Below are 17,378 nucleotides of genomic sequence, written 5' to 3'. Positions count from 1 at the left end.
ATGCACCTAAGTGAAATTATATTATTAGGCACAACTTCCAATGTGTATCAAATGTGTATCAGAATTCATGTTCTGCTTAAGAAATCTTGACATTGGCAAGTAGAAAAAACTGAACTCGGAACTCTACAACAATAGCTGTGATCTTCTGTGATATTCTGAGATCTAGTTGTCCTCAGAACCTGTAACTAGTCTCGGATTGAAGGTAGCCAAACATTTTGTGCCTCTCCAGATTATACAACCTTAATGTCACATCACAAGTCCAAAATTTTATCACTGTTGAATATTTCTGAAAAATAACCAAACCACAATTTAAACATTTAATTAAACAATTTAATTAAACTTATTCATATGTCACCTATCAAATGTGCTAGCAGATGCCTGATCCTATGATTACAGTGGAGCTGCCTTTAGTAGTAGGTAGGATGAAAAAACAATTCCCATTCCTCCTTTAGATCGTAAATATAGTGTGCCTGACTTCAATCGTGAAAGGCCAGCAGAATTTGGTGAGTTCCCTGCTAATTACCTGATGAGATTAATCAGTTATTTGTGAGCAGGTATATTACCAAAGTGAACCACCCAGTACTGCAGTCGGAAATCCCTGAGTTAGAGACGCCAGTCTTGACGAGCGTTAGCCCAGACAGCTTCGCCACCACCAGGGGGTGCTCTTGCCTCTTGGCGCATAGTTCTGTTTGCGATGCCGCAGTTGTCAGGGCAATGGCGTCTTATGGTCAGGAAAGTGGTATCTGCAGCAGTGTAAGGTTTAGGATATTGTGATACAGTGGGTAAACAGTTTTGCACATTTCAGAAATTGCTACCTTATGAGAAGTTCAGAGGGATATATTTCAATTACATTACCATGCACGAAGACTGGCTGGATATATGCATCTACGAAGTACAAATTACTGAAATGACGTCGCAACGAAATGAAAAATGTAGCTAACGCTAGCTAGGCTACGATATCTAAGTGAATGTTGATATCCGTAAAAACTGAGTAAGCGTTTTTCATCGGTAAGATAACGGTATCTAGCCAGTCAGAAAATTTAGCTCGCTACTTGTTCATTAATTCAATAGTAGCAAAAATATTTATATTATTTACACTTAGCTATTTTGACAGTCTAGGTAACTAAATCTGTTGTTAATTTGCATTTTTACTGTCTTACCTAAGCCCGTTGGCAATGTTGACTGTGTGACGTAGCAGACTAAGTAAATATGTTTCCATGCGTTAACTTTTAGCTGCGAGAGAACTGTCACCACCCATGGTGTACTAGGAAGTGCATTCTTGCTGGGTGGAAAATCCGTTGTGAGTATATGGGTTTGTCTCAACAAAAATGTTTCTTTGTTGATAATTGGCCAAAATGACTAAATTTCAGGGAAATACAAAGGATGGCACCGAACCATTACCAGCTCCCCCACCGTTAGCCCGAGAACGAATCCCCGTGCAGAAAAGCAGTGTCTGTTCTCGGTCGTACTTTATGGTTGTCATGGTTTTCTTCCATGTGTACATCCTCAACGTTATTGCGCTTCTTCTCTACGTGCATTACAATAACGCTTCTAATGCGGTCGGATCCGACCTTGATTTCACTAGTAGGACTAACAATCACAAAATAGCAGAACAGCTGAATACAGAACCTCCTTCTGACACCAGGTTTACACGAAATGTATACCTTCCACGGATCGAGGGAATTCGGGTTAGATTTATTTTTGCCTTATTGCTTAAAATTGGAATTTTGCACTATTAAAAGTTATAATTCAGATCAGTACTGATGAAACGATTTTTATTTATCAGGTTGGCCATGTCCAAAAAGTGTCTCTGGCACCAGGAAAAATGCATGAGATGAGGACACTTAGTCTAAAACCCCTGCTCTTTGGTAAATTCTTGTTTATGTCTGTCTCTTGGATTTTGATGTGCATTTTGATGTGCCTGTTGGACACAAGCACAAACGTGTCCTTGATCCGAATGTCCTATTGCTGTTGTTGTGTGTGTATGCATTCCTGGGTGTGCTGCTGCAGAAATCCCTGATTTCCTCTCAGAGGAGGAGTGTGCTGTAGTGGTCCGCCTGGCTCAGCTAAAGGGCTTGACAGAGAGTCAGGTCATGGTGCCTGAGGGGCAGGAGGAGCTAAGCCAGCAGCTCAACCTCAGCCCTGAAGAGATCTTTCATTTGCTTGACCTCAATCAGGATGGCCAGCTGCAGCCACAAGAGGTGTGTGTGTGTGTGTGTGTGTGTGTGTGTGTGTGTGTGTGTGTGTGTGTGTGTGTGTGTGTGTAAATACCACTGTGCCTGTCCTGAGTTTATATATATGTTTGTGTATTAATGCATACTTTTCAATTATTGTTGACATGGTAAGTAATCTCCATGCTGTTCCTTCCTCCATGGTGCAGATTTTGACACATTCTCGAGTGAGAGATGGAATTTGGTTAACCCCTGAGAACTTGAGAGAGATCTATGATGGCCTTAAAGTTGACCAGGATAATAATGGTGAAAACAAATTTTGGATACTTTAAATCACACATATAAAACTAACAAAACCAAAAAAAAATTATTCTTCACATATCAGATATGTGCGTGTGTATAATGTTTAATGTAAAGTGTGCTATGTGCTGGTTTGTATGTATATTTTTTCAGGTGTTTTGAGTATGGAGGAGTTTGGTCAACTGAACAGTGATTCGTTCCAGCGTTACCTACTCCAGCATGGGGTAAAGAAGAGTCACCTGGTGAGGAACAGCAAGCACACATGGCTCTACCAGGGCCAGGGAGCACACCAGGTCCTGCGAGAGCTCCGCAATAGGTAGCTGGCTGTCCACTTGGGAGATCATCAGCCCCCACTCACCTCTCTTTTCACTGAAATTACATTCCTCTGTCGGATTGCATAGAGTCACACGTTTGACAAGGCTCCCGCCCTCTCTTGTGGAACTGAGCGAGCCCCTTCAGGTGGTGCATTATGAGCAAGGCGGTCATTACCATGCCCACCATGACAGCGGACCAGTGTATTCTGATACAGTCTGCACTCATACTCGGGTTGCTGCCAACACTTCCTCACCATTTCAGACTTCCTGTAGGTGAGCTAGTGGTGTCAATTTGGCTGTCAGCATTAAAGCATTAAAGAATTTCCAGTTATGCTACAAAATCATAGGTCCTAAAACTGTTTACGTTCTAGATTATTTTTAAGTGCTTCATGTTGTATCTGCAGGTACATTACTGTACTGTTCTACCTGAACAGTGTGGAAGAAGGTGGGGAAACCACCTTTCCTGTTGCGGACAACAGAACCTTTGAAGAAGTGGTAAGTCTTACTGAATAAAATTTTCATTTTTGGGCATTTCCTCTGGGATTGTGTATGTTGCTGTTGAATCAATCATTGGTCTAAAAACCAAGCCAAACCAAACTGTTTGCTTGTATGTTTTCCAGTCACTTATACAAAACAATGTGGATCTGTTGGACACAAGGAAGCACTGTGATAAAGGCAACCTGAGAGTAAAGCCCACCAAAGGGACAGCAGTGCTCTGGTACAATTACCTCTCTGATGGCAAAGGTACTGAGAAAGATTCTGTGTTTTACAGCCTTTACTATTTTAGCCTCCACTGATTGATTTAAGACATCAATTTACAAAAACATCTAGTGTAATAATGCCTTACTGTTTTATAGTGAGATTCTTCAAAACACTGCAGATGCAGGGCAATATTAACACTTTATTACACTAGCCAGTTTAGAAACATCTACATTGTACCTAACCTTACTAGTGACTTTATTAGGTTCACCTGTCTTATATGTGCATTTTTAAAGAATGTCAGCCACCTTCTGCCTCGTTTACACTGGTTCGGTGTCTGACCAGCTGGTACAACAAGCACAGTATTGTTGCTGAGGATTTGCATGTGTCATTGACACAGCTGTGCTAAGAGTGGTTTCCCACCTGAAATATCCAGCCAACAACAGCCAAAAGATGACCTACAGACGAGCTAGGGCATGAGAGTGTATTAGAATATATTTTGAAATAAACACAAATTCAACATAAATTGAACCACCATTTTCATTATTTTAAATAATTAATTTATTTATTTATTTATTAATTATTTAAATTATTTCCCTTATTGGTCTATGCACTGAGAGGTTTGTATTATGCATGAGAACTGTATTGAACTCTGGTGCCCCCTGTAGGCTGGGTAGGTGAACAGGATGAATACTCTCTACACGGAGGCTGTATAGTCACTCGAGGGACAAAATGGATAGCCAACAACTGGATCAATGTAGACCCAGACTACCAACGGCAGGCTCGCTACCAGCAGCTTGTATTGCAACAGCAGGAATCCCAGGAGCGGCAGCCAGACATGAACGCAGATGAACACACAGGCAACCACCAAGAACTGTAAACATACTTATACATATATGCACTTATGCATGCGTAGATACACAGTCACACAAAACCTGTAAATGCACACAGATAACATGCATGAGTGCCCACAGACCAAGACCTGCAAACATGCATGCGTGCTTATATGCTCATAGAAACACGGGTTAACACACACACAAGTGCAAACACACATTGTAAGGGACATACCATGCCTTGGTTGACCTACCTGAACTTTTGTCTTCATTGTTTAAGCTAAGCTTTCTAAGTTAGGGTCCTCTTAGCCTGTTACTTAGCATATCTGTCTGTTACAGTTACTGGGTAGTAGGAATTAATTTTGTAATTCATGAGTGACAAGGTAAAGATGAGCGATTTCTCAAGCTCATCAGGCTCATAACACCAGGCTCATTGATTGGTTGTCTGTACTAAAGCTTTTTTCCATGGTCTCTCTTATGGCGCGCATAGTCATCCCTACAGAGCAGCATGCTTCCGCAGTTGGCTGTCCTTTAAGCTTTATTACATTTTTAGAAAGGGAAACGAAAAAGAGGTTCTTTTACACCAGAACAGAGGTCTGAGGAGAAATCATTTCTGAGTGGACTTCCTTTTAATTTAGTCTGCTTTAAATTCAACTGTATCTTTGGCAAAGATTCAGTAGTACGTGCTACTGAAAGCTAAATAAAAGCATTACCTACTAGTTCCATACATACCTGAACTAGTAGATAGTTGATTTGATTCAGGAACAAGAGCCTAGAGATTTATGCAATTATGGATGTTTTTTGGTTGCTCTGTTACATTTACATTTGTCAAACACTCTTATCCAGAGCAGCTGACAACATCAGTCATATTACAGAGGTAAGCATGTAGTGTTATTAGTCTTGCCCAAGGACTTATTGGTATAGTGTGGTGCACTTTCCCAGATGGGGGAGTGAACCCAAGTACCGTATGGGAGATGTCACCTTTATTTATTTATGGGAATGCAGCCATATTTTATAACCTTTGTTTACATATTTATGCAATACCTCCTAAAGAGTGTAAAAGAATGTTAACTTGAGTTTTGATAATTGGTATTAAGTACATATACATTACCACGGATGTCATCAACATCAGCTCATTATAGTCTGGTTTAGTTTTTTAGTTATTAACCCTTTCAAACTTAAATGAATCCATTTAAACATACCAAGAATATTATACATCTGGTCATACATGCATTACCTCAGAGAGGAACGAACATGCTTAAATGATTCTTGCACAAACAGATACTCTAGGGGTTGAGATTATTTACTTCTATTTGTTTGGTCAATACTGTAGCATTTTACACCTGTATCCAAAGATGTTCAATTGCTGTTTTGATTTCTTTTATTTATATTATTTATTGTAACATTGTTTTCAGAATGTGTGCAATGTTCTCAGAATACACAAATAAATTCATAAAAAACCCACAAAGTTATAATTGTGTAAATTCTTTTTTACAAACAAATTGAAAATGTAATGCATAATTGTCACTCATTAGGAAATTCTTATGAATTCATTTTTGTGCCCTGTAATAATTTGAATTAGTATATTTTAATTGACACTACTATGATATTAATTACTAATTTAATCAATGAATCATAAATCCATAATTCAAAAAATTCTGTAATCAGCTGTTTATATTTCAATGTTTCATTGTTTAATCACAAAATGGAACAATGTAATTTTTTGAACCACTAAACTCATGCTGCTGTCAGGAATGAACCATGATGTCTAAGATATTACTGTCATTCAAGTCATATATGACAACTGAGGTCTGGATGTACTCTACGTGGGTGGGTGGGTGGTTGTGAGACAGGAGTAGACTTCAGGAGATGTAGATAGTACAATCCTCATAGTCTGGTGTTGCTCATATGCTGTAATGGAAAATTTCACACATTAAATGTACTTGATATTATATATTATTAAGTGACACTTAGAAATGCATTAAAAATATCAAGTGTCTTTCATGCTTTTATGAGCCTCAACAGAGGCTTCAGGAAAGGCTCCTTGATAAACAGATGGAGAATCTTTGCTATAATCTTTTTTCCTGCTTAAAAGATTTCCACACAAGACCTGTACACTTCAAGCTGTCACTAATAGGGTTCCACACAAAGTAGAAGCCTACATGTTTGTATATAATATTTTCATTGCAAGTTTGGAACTTGTATTTTTGTATATAACGTTATATAAGATGGGTACTTGCCTTACTCAGTAATAGGTTATTAGAACCTGAAGGACTCTACCATTTAATCTTAACTAAACTATTCCATGTAATTGTGTGGGCATGTGAATACTGTAAAACCCACCACTTTTATGTCATAGTTTGGCAGAGTTCCATCACCGCGAAGGTTGATGCAGTAAAGCACTGCATCATGCACTGTAGTGAAGAGCCGTTCTTTGGTGATGTCTGAAAAAAAGCCACCTTGTTCCAGCTGTTCCACCACAGGTGCTGGAGTGAAAGCAACACAGAATGAACACATCCATTGGTGGGTCCAATAAGAGCACATTAGATATGAAATATCTATACACACTTGTATGAACCAGCTGGACAGAAAGGCTGCTGCAAACATTTTTTACCAGTTACCTTATATACAGAATAAACATACAACACCAAAATGGACACATATCTACCAGTCTTGCTTACCTTGACAGCCTGCTATGTAGATATCTACATCAATCTCTCCAAAATCATGAAATATCTGTATAATCCAAGAGCATTTTGAATTACAGTTAATTTCACTGCTAAATATGCACACTACATGTGTATTAAGATTTTTATTCCAACTTTGTCACTTACATTTCTTAAAGTCTTGAGGGCCACTGTATCAATGAAGTTGGCTGTAGAAAGGTCCAGGATGATAGAGTGGATGTCCCAGGTCCACTTACCCAGTGAACCCAATGAAATTCTTTCAAGATCCCTGCTGAGGGTATCCTCACTACTGCATCCCAGTGTAGTGATGTCCCCATCCTGCAAATCTGACATTGATCCCAGTGTCGTGGTTTCGGGGTCTGTGCCCTTCAGGTACACCCAGCTATTGTTTGGCGTCTCAGGCATAATAAACACTGTACTGTTCTCGCGGTTTTTCCAGCCTGACTCTTCATCTTGGATGAAGTCTCTGCCTCTTTCTCCCAGCTGCCCTGCCTCTTCTTCAACTGAGAACACACCCCCTCTAGATCGCTGAGAGGCTGCTCTGAGAGCTTGTTTCTACACACATGTACACAGAGAAAATGAATGGATCTGTGCAGAGACTTGTGAGCATCCTTAAGAATTATGTTACCATTAGTCTTTTTAATTGAAAAAAGCATGTTCACTTGTCTTTTGGCTTGTCTCTTTGCTCTTCTTGCTGCTCTCCTGTCTCTTTTTCTCTGTTTGGCCTCCTGTCTACGCTTATAAGTGATCATCTTAGTGATATCCAAGCCACTCTGCAATCACAGTCATAATGCACAAACACAAAAGTGAAAAGTAGCATCCACAGCCCCAAGCGAGTCCCAGGATGAACAATATGGAACAGGTTCACGCATATCCACCTCAACATCAGAAATAAATGTGTACCTTTTCTTTCAGTGCTTCTAGGTAGAGTTCTGCATTAGCAAAGTATATGGTAGCTGAAGAACGGAATATGGTGATGCCTGGTACTTCCCTAACCTGTCACAAACATAAACCTTTTCATACATAATAGTACTCAACATTTTAAAAATGAATTACATACACTAATATGTTTTAGCCTGTGTTAATCTAAAACAGATTGGTTAAATGGTCTAATAACATTGGTTAATAAGAAACCTTTATTGTTCAGTTTGATTTTTAACATTGTTTAATACACACATTCCTTATTCACAGTCCAAGCATGAAGTAAATCATACATAAAATACTCTATATTTGTATTATTTATATCTGTATAGAAATATGTGGATTTACATTTTAATAATTGAAAAGACATGCCCAGGCATGCGTGTTAGATGGTGTCACACAGTGTAATATGCTTCACCTCTCTGTGTGACTCCAAGTCCAAATAAAGCTCTGTACCAGGTAGATGTCCAAGCACAGAGTATCGAGGACTGTAAGATAATTATTTAACTAATGCAATGCTTATAAAACACAGATAAAGCATGACATTGTGAGCAGGGTCACTTGAGTGAAACAATCTTTGAGCAGAAGTCTTGAGATTTCAAGATAAGGATAATAGATAACATGGAAAGGACAGTTGGGTGTGTCTAACCTCTGCGTTCTAAAGATAACAGTCAGCATGGCAAAGCTAATGGAGGCTGCCAGACCCATATCCAGATTAAGAAGGAGAGTGGACACCCACGTCACCAACCAAACCACCTACATCCAGTAAATACACAACATTTACAACAATATGCAATACATTAATATTCTTCTACTACTACTACTAAGTTCAATTTATATAGTGCCTATTAAATACATAAACAATAACTGATCATTACTGACCAGAGAGAAAAAAGAACAGTTGTTAATAGAATATCAATTGGGGGTGTGCATATGAGGGTATTCTACCAGATCAATCTTGTTTCTTCTCCACAGTGTGACAATGTCAGTATACTGCTTGAACATGCCCTTTAGATTCACAAATACAATGGCAGCAAGGACTGCCTTAGAGAGAGAGGGAGAGAAAGAGATCTATTCATATCAAAGTTCACATGCTATATTTTCAAATACAAATGTGCATCCAGCGCTCAAACCATTTAGACATACCTTAGGCAGCTCCTGAAACAGTGAGCCTAACTTCATCATAGTCACGAGCACTATCACAGATGATGCAATCCCTGCCATCTATAGCAGACACAATGAAGTGCAATATAGGCCTGTGCTTATAAGATGTCTATATGTAAAAGTCTTCTCTGTGTGTCTTACCTGTGTCCTGCCTCCAGTGGTCTCCTGTATGAGACTGCGAGACATGGAGGCACAGACAGAGTAACACTGGAAAAAACCTCCAACTGCATTACTGAGACCTAGAGCCACCAACTCCTACAAAAGAGATCTTTTGTAGAAATCAATAACCTTACAGTTCATGGTTACATAAGCCTTCATTTTATTAAATGTGACTTAAATGCCCCATGTACCAGCACAGTGGTAGTTTGTCACATACCTGACTGCTGTCTATTTTGTAGCCATGTTTGAGAGCAAAGGTTTTTCCCAAAGACACAGAGATGGCATAGCCAACAATGGCCAAGGCAAAGGCATCCACAACAACCTCAGGAAATATACTGGCATTTGGCATAGTGGGGGGCTGAATCCTGATTAAGCCAAACAAAAAGCATGATAACCACACAGTACACTCACAACTTGCGATATAATATACATCTTCATTTATTGATTATATTATTCATGATTTATCTTTATAAATAACAGTTATAAAATTCATAAAAAAATAACTCACCCACTAGGGATCTTCCCTACTACTGAAATCTCATATGTCTCATTTAGATGAGCATAGAATGAAATTAATGTTCCCACCACAATCTAGTAAACACATACATACACACACTTGATCGGCATGAGATGTGAGTGCAATGTTAATGAAGCAGTGCAGTGTAAATCACAATAAACTGCATTATTTCTACAGAGAGAGAGAGATGAATATAAGAGAAAATATGAAATGAAAAGTTGGAAACATACAACAATGAGCTCCACTGGTATAGGTACTTGCAGCTTCTTTCTGCACCTGTTGTTTAATTCTTTTGCAGTGATTAGGATTACGATGGACAGTACACTGACCACCAGAGTGGGGAGATGAGTATTTGGAAGTAGCCCACACACATCCACTAGTGTCTGCATGCACACAGAACAATGCAAGATGTATCAAAGTAATCAAGATGTATCAAAAAAGTAAACAAAACAAAACATCAAACTTTATTTTGATGTTTTGTTCTGTTTGGCCATAAAGTGGGTGATAGTGGCACTCACATACACCATTGACAGTGGTCCACTGAAGCGGGCAGGAGACACTCCGAAGATGGTCTTTAATTGTGCCAGTACTGCGTGTGCAGCTGCTGCTGAGGTGTAAGCTCGCACTAATGGCTCAGAGAGATATGTGCCCACAAACCCAAACTGCATCAAACCCAGAATCACCTGACAGACAGAAAACACATTCAGTTCATTTATATTTTCTGAGATGATAAAACATATGGCGATAGGTATATTTATATGTGTAAATGAGTGTCAGCTGATGAGTATCAATGTGTATTATTTGTATTTTTCCAAATCCACAGCCTCCTATGTGTGTACAGACCTGAATTGATCCCCCGAGTACTGTAGTTGCAGCAGCAACCTGGACTCTGTACAGATCTCTAGCAGTGATGTCAACCTCCTCTATTCCACTAGTTTTATTAACGATGAGAAAATTCTCATCAGGGGCAAGCCTCTCTGTAACACTCCCCACCATAATACTGAGAATTGTAAATGTACCTGCAAACAAATATATGTTTAGAAAGGAGGCGCTGCCAGACCCATGCAAGCTCAGGAACGAGATTTAGAATGAAAGAATTGCAGCCAACAAATCTTAATGCCCTTTTAGTAGTTTATTTTAAACAGCGTGCACAGTAATTTCACTCCTACCATAGCACATTTAAGATAAATGTAGTCAAAACTGTAGTATTAACATGCAATCAGACTCCTCACCTATAGAAATATGTCTGGAGGAACCAAAGAAAAAATAAACAAGTGCAGGATAAAAGGAAGAATAAAGTCCAAACACTGGAGGCAGAGAAGCCAGCAATGCATAGGCCATTCCTGTAAAACACATACACACACACACCAATGTGGCCCAAAACTCTGTCCTAAGCAATTCAAGAAAAAACATGTTCTGACCCATGAGCATCAAACTGAGGTGAATTGCATCTATACCTTGTGGCAGGTGCATAATGCCCACACTGATTCCAGAGATGAGGTCAGGCATGCCATAGTCCCAAACAGAATAATGTGGTAACCAGTAAAGCACAGGCAGAAAGCCTACCACTGTACGTTTCAGTTTGGGAATAGAACACCTGTGAGAAGAAGTAAGAGACAGCAAAAAGAAACAAAAAGGAAAGAACAAGAAAAACTTCACTTTACTGGTATTTGACATGGAGGTCATATCACCTTTGATTTAACCACTACGTAACGCTAACATGTTTTTAAGTGTAGTCTCTCTGTCTCTTTCTGCATTAAATCTCACCTGAGTGAGTTTTTCAGGCGATGTGAGAAAAGGGTGTGAGTTTGTGAAGAGTCGAGCCTTCGAGACAGCTCCTCCAGTCGTTGTTCATCCAGGATCTCCCTCTCCACACAGTACATTGTACATGTCTTCCCAGTAACCATATTTGCACCACAAATATGGTTCTGATCCAAGTTTGTTTGTGTTCTATACCTTTATCTTCCTCTTATCTGTAACTGTGGTACTCCAACTCTTTATTTTCTAGTGTTTTTTTTCTGTAGCTGTACAATACAGTTACTATGTATTTAATTATCTAACAGCCCTGATCTCTACCATTGTGATTTGTACTCATGGAACACTCAGAGATACTTAAGATGGGATGGGAGTGGTTTGTCATAAAAGAGGATGTCCTTTTGTCTAATGATTAATTGAGAAATAAAAACTATAATATAAACTATAATTATAAACTATAATAAAGTGATAATAAAATATTAAATGTTTACACAATTAAATATCCTGTAATGATATAAAATTAAATGTATTCTTTAAAAAAGTATTATTAATTACATATGTATGCCGACTCAGCTTTTTCTCATTAGTTTCCACTGGTTTGTTCATTCTAGGACAACTGCACTGCAAACATTTTCTGTTCCAGATGTTGGGTAAGTCATGTAAGAATTAATAATCTCATCACAGGAAACAGGAAACATTATTTTACCATTAGTTTTTCATTATTCTTTCTTAATAAGTATCAATATCTATTGTGTTCGCTAGAGGACTTAGTCTGCAACAGTGAGTTTAATGAAGCATTAATTGCATTCTTTTAATATATTTTAAGCTTCTGCTCAAAGTATTTTGCTATTTTAATATTGCCAAAACCCTCATAGCCAACCTTATCTTTTACAGCTGCTGTATCCTAATAATTTGTCAGTTTTAAATCACTTTATAGGATATTCTTAAAATTCTTATGACTTTACCCTTCAAAATTTAGATTATGATTGGTTCATTTGTGAAGGACTGGTTGTTTAAGTGTCAAGTTGTTACATCAACCTTTTCCAAGTGAAAAGTTTTTCATGGTTAATATTTTCATTAATAATTGGGCTGACTGTTTAAAGGTTAGCCTCCACAGTAAGAAAATCAGTTGCTACAGATCGTTGCTGATTACCCTTTGTACTCTACATTTAATAGTATACTTATAGGACTTAATTGTGCATTTCAATTTTCTAGTCAAGAAAAACTCAAGTCCTCAAATCAGAGGCCAGGTCACAATCCCACATTAAAATATAGGGAAAAGAGAAAATCTAAAAAAAAATTACATTTGAAGCACATGAATGAGGAGTAGTGACATTTGTGCATTTATTTAAAGGTATGGATTTTACATGGAACATGGAAGTTCTTAATGTTCAAGTACAGAGCCTGAAGTCATGCATGATGGAGTGAAATCTGACTCCAAATGCATAGTGTACCAGTAGGCATGTCAACACATTTATATGTGACAAAATAAAACAAAATATAAATAAATCCAAGTCTGTATACCTTCTTAGAATACATGAAAAGTATAACCACATTGTTTCTAGACAGTCTGCAAGCTGTAGCAAATGCTTTCAAAGGCTCAGAAAATGCCTCTCAGTCACTGTTTTCCCCCACTGGCTATTTGACACATCATGGTCTATTATTAGCTTTGTTGCTTAGCACAGAGGTGCGCAGAAGGTTGAGCAAACAGATTTCAGTCACCCTCTCTCCTCCTCCTCATATGGTCAGAGGCACAATGTGTATGTGCACACTGTGTTTGTGTGTGTTTATGTTTGTGTGCGTAACGTATGTGTAATGGACGGCTTGTATTCTGAGAGCAAAGACCACAGGAGGCCAGAGATCTGGTACGATTTATGGGTGCATGTGCTAATGTAATCCTGAAGAACTGGTATTTCTCTCTTAGTAGTCAATAATGCAACTGAAAAAACAAACAAACATTGACTGTGATCCATATTTAACTAAGAGGCTTATTTGTTATTGACTGAGCATTGGTCTCTTTTTTTCCAGGCTTTTGCAGATTTGATCATGTGTGCATTACAAATACAATATATAATGTATGAATTAAGATTACGTTATGGATCAGACTCTGTGCTTTGACATTTAAAGAACATGCCCTAACATAGTTGGATTATTGTACCCATTCAAATAACCTTTTTTTCTGTTTGTTCACTAGATAAACCTTACCTGCCTTTTCTAAATTATTACCACAAAAATGTCCTTGGGCTAATGGAAACCTTTGTTTAAGTTATTTTTAAAGGAGAGAATCCTCAAAATAGAATGGATCTGAGAGCTAAACATGGTTTGGCGCTGCTGGAGCAGCTCAATCGCATGCGAGAAGATGAGCAACTCACAGATGTTGTGCTTGTTGCTGAAGGTGTCAGTTTCCCATGCCACCGTGCTGTTCTTGCTGCATTCAGCCCCTACTTCCGTGTTATGTTCACCTGCGGCCTGCGTGAGAGCACCCACCGTCAGATTGTACTGAGGGACATGCCAGCTCAGAGCTTAGCCCTCCTGCTGGACTACATGTACAGTTCCAAACTCCCACTGTCCCCAGACAATGTGCAGGGCATCTCTGTTGCTGCCTTCCTACTGCAGATGGATGACGTTTTTGGGCGCTGTCAAATCTACATGACAGCCAACATGGATGCCTCAAACTGCTTGGGCATTTATTACTACGCTCGGGACTTGGGGGCTGAGGATCTGGCTGACCAGGCCCAGCGCTACCTCCGGCAACACTTCACTGAGGTGTGTCTAAGTGAGGAGGTGCTGGAACTGGAGGCCCACCAGCTAGGGGCACTGCTGGCCTCAGATGACCTTAATGTGACACGGGAGGAGACCATTCTTGATGTGGTGCTACGATGGGTAAAACATAGCTCGGTTGGTGCAGGCCTGGAAGAAGAACACCGTGTCAATCATCTCCCTGAACTCTTGAAAAAGGTACGACTTCCTTTGGTTAGTGCAGGTTACCTGAAGGAGACCATGCGACGGAACACACCACTGCTGTCTGATGCAGAATGCTTGCAGATGATGGAGGATGTGTTGGAAGCGACAGGAGCACATCCACATGCTCCACCCCGTCGACTGAAACTACGCTATGGCATGGAGACCACTGACTTACTCCTATGCATCGGCAATGACACTGGAGGTATACGGTCACGCTACGGTAGCTATTCGGACCATTGCTTCTGCTATGCTCCTATCACTGGTCGCACATTTTTCATCACGTCCCCTCGCTATGGTGATGCTCTTGGATATGTCTGTGCTGGGGTTGTCACTGAAGGGAATGATATTATTGTGGCAGGAGAGTTAGGAGCACGAAGAATGGCAAGACATAAAGACAGGAATGTTGAGATTTTCAAGTAAGTTCAAATAATGCTCAAATGTCACTATGAAGCTCTCATAATGCCATTAGTTTTATCAAAATCATTCCTTTAAAAATTTTTTTTAGGTATAACCAGGATGCTCAGGGTAGCTGGAAGCACCTGGGTTCAGCAGAATATCGTGATTCATATGCACTGAGCTCCCTGAATGATAACTTGTACCTCATTGGAGGTCAAATGAAGCTAAAGAACCAGTACCTCATCACAAATAGTGTTGACCGCTGGTCATTGCAAGGCGGTCCTTGGCACAGTGCTGCACCTCTACCTATGCCCTTGGCGTATCACAGCGTAGTCCGGATGAAAAGGCGCCTTTATGTGCTTGGAGGACGGACCCCACAGGTAGCAGACAAATTAAATTTAATTGAACATTTGTCTCAAAATTATCTAACATTAACCAGTTTTCCAGGGTATACCTGGTCCTGCAGTACAACACCTTGATTTCCCTCATCCAACACATTATATCCAGATGAACAACTGGTTAAAGTGCCCTTAATTTGTTTTAAAACAGGTGCTATAGTAGAAACAATGTGCATTGCAATGTTACTCTGGGAATAGAATTAGAAACACTGCATTATTTTACGATCGTAACTTCCATAATGGGCAGAATGAACGAAATCATATTGAGAAACAAGCATAGTAATGTGTGTAAACATACTGTGTCTCTCTCCCTTTCTTGCTCTCCCCAACTGCACCTGTTGGGACTTGTCTCACGAATGACAGACATACCGTGCAGATGAGGAGCCTGACCGTATGAGTAACCGCCTGCTTGAGTATGACCCAGAGACCAACAAATGGAATGAGCTCTGTCCAATGAAATACTCTAAATATCGCTGCTGTGCAGTTGCACTCAATGGGGAAATCTATGTTCTAGGTGAGAGGCAATATGACAGTGTTAAACACATTGCATTTAGATGGCATTACCTGGGGAAAGAACATAAAGGCAGCATAAGCAGTTAAAATAGTATCCTGTTTTATTGTCTTAGAAACTAATTCTTAATAGCAGCAGGACACCAGTGCATTAAAGTAACATGGGCTTTTCTAGTACAGATAAACATTTTATCCTTTAGATAAACTATGCTTTTTCTAATGTGATAGAAAAGTGGAGGTATTAGATTACATTTAAACAGTGACAAGCATATGCCATGTTTGCTTGAAACAAAAACTTTTCACCTTTCAGGTGAGGTTTATTGTTTTGTTTCACCTGTTCACTTCATGGGTCTAAAATGAAAGGGTACCAGATTCCATCTTATATAGCAAGTGCATTAGGCTTACAATCCTATGTAGTGTCAACATGAAGTTTTCGCTCTGAGCCTGCAGGTGGTATTGGATGTGAGGGCGTAGATCACGGGCAGTCACGCCGCTGTCTTGATGCAGTAGAGATCTATAGCCTTGATGGAGATTTCTGGAGAGATGGCCCTCCTTTACCATGGCCTCTTCTCTCACTGAGAAGCAATGCACCAAATGCTGGTGTGGTGGATGGAAAGCTGTATGTTTGTGGCTACTACAAAGGAGCAGGTAAATCTACAGTACACTAACGCCCTTCATTGAAAGAGGCATGATCTAAAACTGATCCTGATATTTGAAAACACATATCTGATCCTATGCATCTACTACTGCTCTGTTCATTTCCATAAAGGTTGTGCTCAAAAATCAGTTAAAAATGAATCAATTCAAATGTCATTGTAAATGTGGATATGTACTCATCATAGTGTGACCTTAACCATGAAATTGTCCTTAGATCGGCATGACATTATCACCAAGGACATCCTGCAGTTGGATCCATGGGAAAATGAGTGGACTGTTGTGGTAAAGCAGGCTGTAATGCATGACAGTTATGACGTATGTCTAGTGTCAAACCTTAACCCCCGAGGACTCATGCGCCCTCCTGCTGACTTAGTTGATGAATAACAAATCTATTTACGTCTATTAAAAAACAAACCTGCCGTCATAGATTTGACCTTTGAGAAGATTAGTAGAGATCTAAGATGTAAATAGATATTTTTGTTGTTTTCTTAAATACTTAAGTGCCACTGAAACTGCATTTATTTTATATAAACAATGTTAGTACACTTGTGTTGAGTAACTCTTACATTTTGGCCTAATTCTGTCTGAAAATGTAATTCCTTGTCATATTAAACAGCTGACAATCTCAATTATTTTTGTTAAGGTATATTATGTTAAAACTGCTTTATGACAGGTGAATGTAAAAAATGAGGGAACCCCCCCCCAGCATTTATTTGTGCATAAAGAACACAAGAAATGTACTCTAAAAATGATACAATATGCATACTTTACTCAAAGCATTACAAACTGTTTACGCACTTAAAAAAACTGTGCTGTACATTTGAGTCTTTAATTTTTCTAACACTATAGTTGCTATGTTAGTAATGTATTATGAGAAAAACAAACAGAAAAGCAAACAAAGGCTTTTTTTCCCTTTGGCCTGAGCTCTTATAT

The 17,378-nt window shown here is 39.2% G+C and overlaps 3 protein-coding genes across 6 annotated transcripts; 2 read left to right on the top strand and 1 right to left on the bottom strand.

The window, feature by feature from the left end:
- The first annotated feature begins 710 nt into the window (after nucleotides 1-710).
- On the top strand, nucleotides 711-5,785 carry p4htmb (prolyl 4-hydroxylase, transmembrane b). Of its 2 annotated transcripts, XM_035524351.2 has the most exons (10): nucleotides 715-1,008; nucleotides 1,234-1,688; nucleotides 1,787-1,868; nucleotides 2,011-2,201; nucleotides 2,381-2,477; nucleotides 2,625-2,787; nucleotides 2,873-3,058; nucleotides 3,190-3,280; nucleotides 3,406-3,529; nucleotides 4,153-5,785. In XM_035524351.2, exons 2-10 carry the CDS (start codon nucleotides 1,356-1,358, stop codon nucleotides 4,362-4,364), a joined length of 1,479 nt encoding a protein of 492 aa, XP_035380244.1. In that variant the 5' UTR covers nucleotides 715-1,008; nucleotides 1,234-1,355; the 3' UTR covers nucleotides 4,365-5,785. The 2 variants fall into 2 exon arrangements, with proteins under 2 accessions (XP_026863702.2, XP_035380244.1); XM_027007901.3 differs by having other exon boundaries at nucleotides 711-1,688; nucleotides 3,781-4,223.
- Nucleotides 5,786-5,924: 139 nt separating this feature from the next.
- On the bottom strand, nucleotides 5,925-14,028 carry slc26a6l1 (solute carrier family 26 member 6, like 1). 2 transcript variants are annotated; one of them, XM_035524347.2, is made up of 19 exons: nucleotides 13,893-14,028; nucleotides 11,223-11,362; nucleotides 10,998-11,108; nucleotides 10,609-10,784; nucleotides 10,284-10,448; nucleotides 9,996-10,148; nucleotides 9,757-9,839; nucleotides 9,466-9,613; nucleotides 9,231-9,344; nucleotides 9,072-9,149; nucleotides 8,874-8,969; nucleotides 8,575-8,681; nucleotides 8,344-8,413; nucleotides 7,908-8,000; nucleotides 7,667-7,777; nucleotides 7,152-7,559; nucleotides 6,999-7,053; nucleotides 6,661-6,803; nucleotides 5,925-6,228 (listed from the first exon to the last, which is right to left on the bottom strand). In XM_035524347.2, exons 2-19 carry the CDS (start codon nucleotides 11,272-11,274, stop codon nucleotides 6,205-6,207), a joined length of 2,187 nt encoding a protein of 728 aa, XP_035380240.1. In that variant the 5' UTR covers nucleotides 11,275-11,362; nucleotides 13,893-14,028; the 3' UTR covers nucleotides 5,925-6,204. The 2 variants fall into 2 exon arrangements, with proteins under 2 accessions (XP_035380240.1, XP_035380239.1); XM_035524346.2 differs by lacking the exon at nucleotides 13,893-14,028 and adding an exon at nucleotides 11,533-11,867.
- Nucleotides 13,242-17,077, top strand: kbtbd12 (kelch repeat and BTB (POZ) domain containing 12). 2 transcript variants are annotated; one of them, XM_035524350.2, is made up of 7 exons: nucleotides 13,242-13,385; nucleotides 13,715-14,686; nucleotides 14,843-14,900; nucleotides 14,990-15,260; nucleotides 15,642-15,792; nucleotides 16,239-16,436; nucleotides 16,660-17,077. In XM_035524350.2, exons 2-7 carry the CDS (start codon nucleotides 13,819-13,821, stop codon nucleotides 16,827-16,829), a joined length of 1,716 nt encoding a protein of 571 aa, XP_035380243.1. In that variant the 5' UTR covers nucleotides 13,242-13,385; nucleotides 13,715-13,818; the 3' UTR covers nucleotides 16,830-17,077. The 2 variants fall into 2 exon arrangements, with proteins under 2 accessions (XP_035380243.1, XP_035380242.1); XM_035524349.2 differs by having other exon boundaries at nucleotides 13,715-14,900.
- Nucleotides 17,078-17,378: the final 301 nt, after the last annotated feature.

This window comes from Electrophorus electricus, chromosome 7 (genome assembly GCF_041902795.1).
Source record: "Electrophorus electricus isolate QZ-2024a chromosome 7, ASM4190279v1, whole genome shotgun sequence".
Lineage (NCBI taxonomy): Eukaryota > Metazoa > Chordata > Actinopteri > Gymnotiformes > Gymnotidae > Electrophorus > Electrophorus electricus.
This window is presented reverse-complemented; position numbering and strand designations above follow the sequence as displayed.

Excerpts from the sequence above, each read along its gene's own strand:
- kbtbd12 (XM_035524349.2), top strand. The coding sequence starts at position 13,819 with ATGGATCTGAGAGCTAAACATGGTTTGGCGCTGCTGGAGCAGCTCAAT. Across the intron at positions 15,261-15,641 it reads TTGGAGGACGGACCCCACAG|ACATACCGTGCAGATGAGGA; the intron begins GTAGCAGACAAA and ends CACGAATGACAG. Across the intron at positions 15,793-16,238 it reads TGGGGAAATCTATGTTCTAG|GTGGTATTGGATGTGAGGGC; the intron begins GTGAGAGGCAAT and ends CTGAGCCTGCAG.
- slc26a6l1 (XM_035524346.2), bottom strand. The coding sequence starts at position 11,672 with ATGGTTACTGGGAAGACATGTACAATGTACTGTGTGGAGAGGGAGATC. Across the intron at positions 10,449-10,608 it reads TACTCGGGGGATCAATTCAG|GTGATTCTGGGTTTGATGCA; the intron begins GTCTGTACACAC and ends TCTGTCTGTCAG. Across the intron at positions 9,840-9,995 it reads TACCAGTGGAGCTCATTGTT|ATTGTGGTGGGAACATTAAT; the intron begins GTATGTTTCCAA and ends TGTGTTTACTAG.
- p4htmb (XM_035524351.2), top strand. The coding sequence starts at position 1,356 with ATGACTAAATTTCAGGGAAATACAAAGGATGGCACCGAACCATTACCA. Across the intron at positions 1,689-1,786 it reads CACGGATCGAGGGAATTCGG|GTTGGCCATGTCCAAAAAGT; the intron begins GTTAGATTTATT and ends TTTATTTATCAG. Across the intron at positions 2,788-2,872 it reads CTGCGAGAGCTCCGCAATAG|AGTCACACGTTTGACAAGGC; the intron begins GTAGCTGGCTGT and ends CGGATTGCATAG.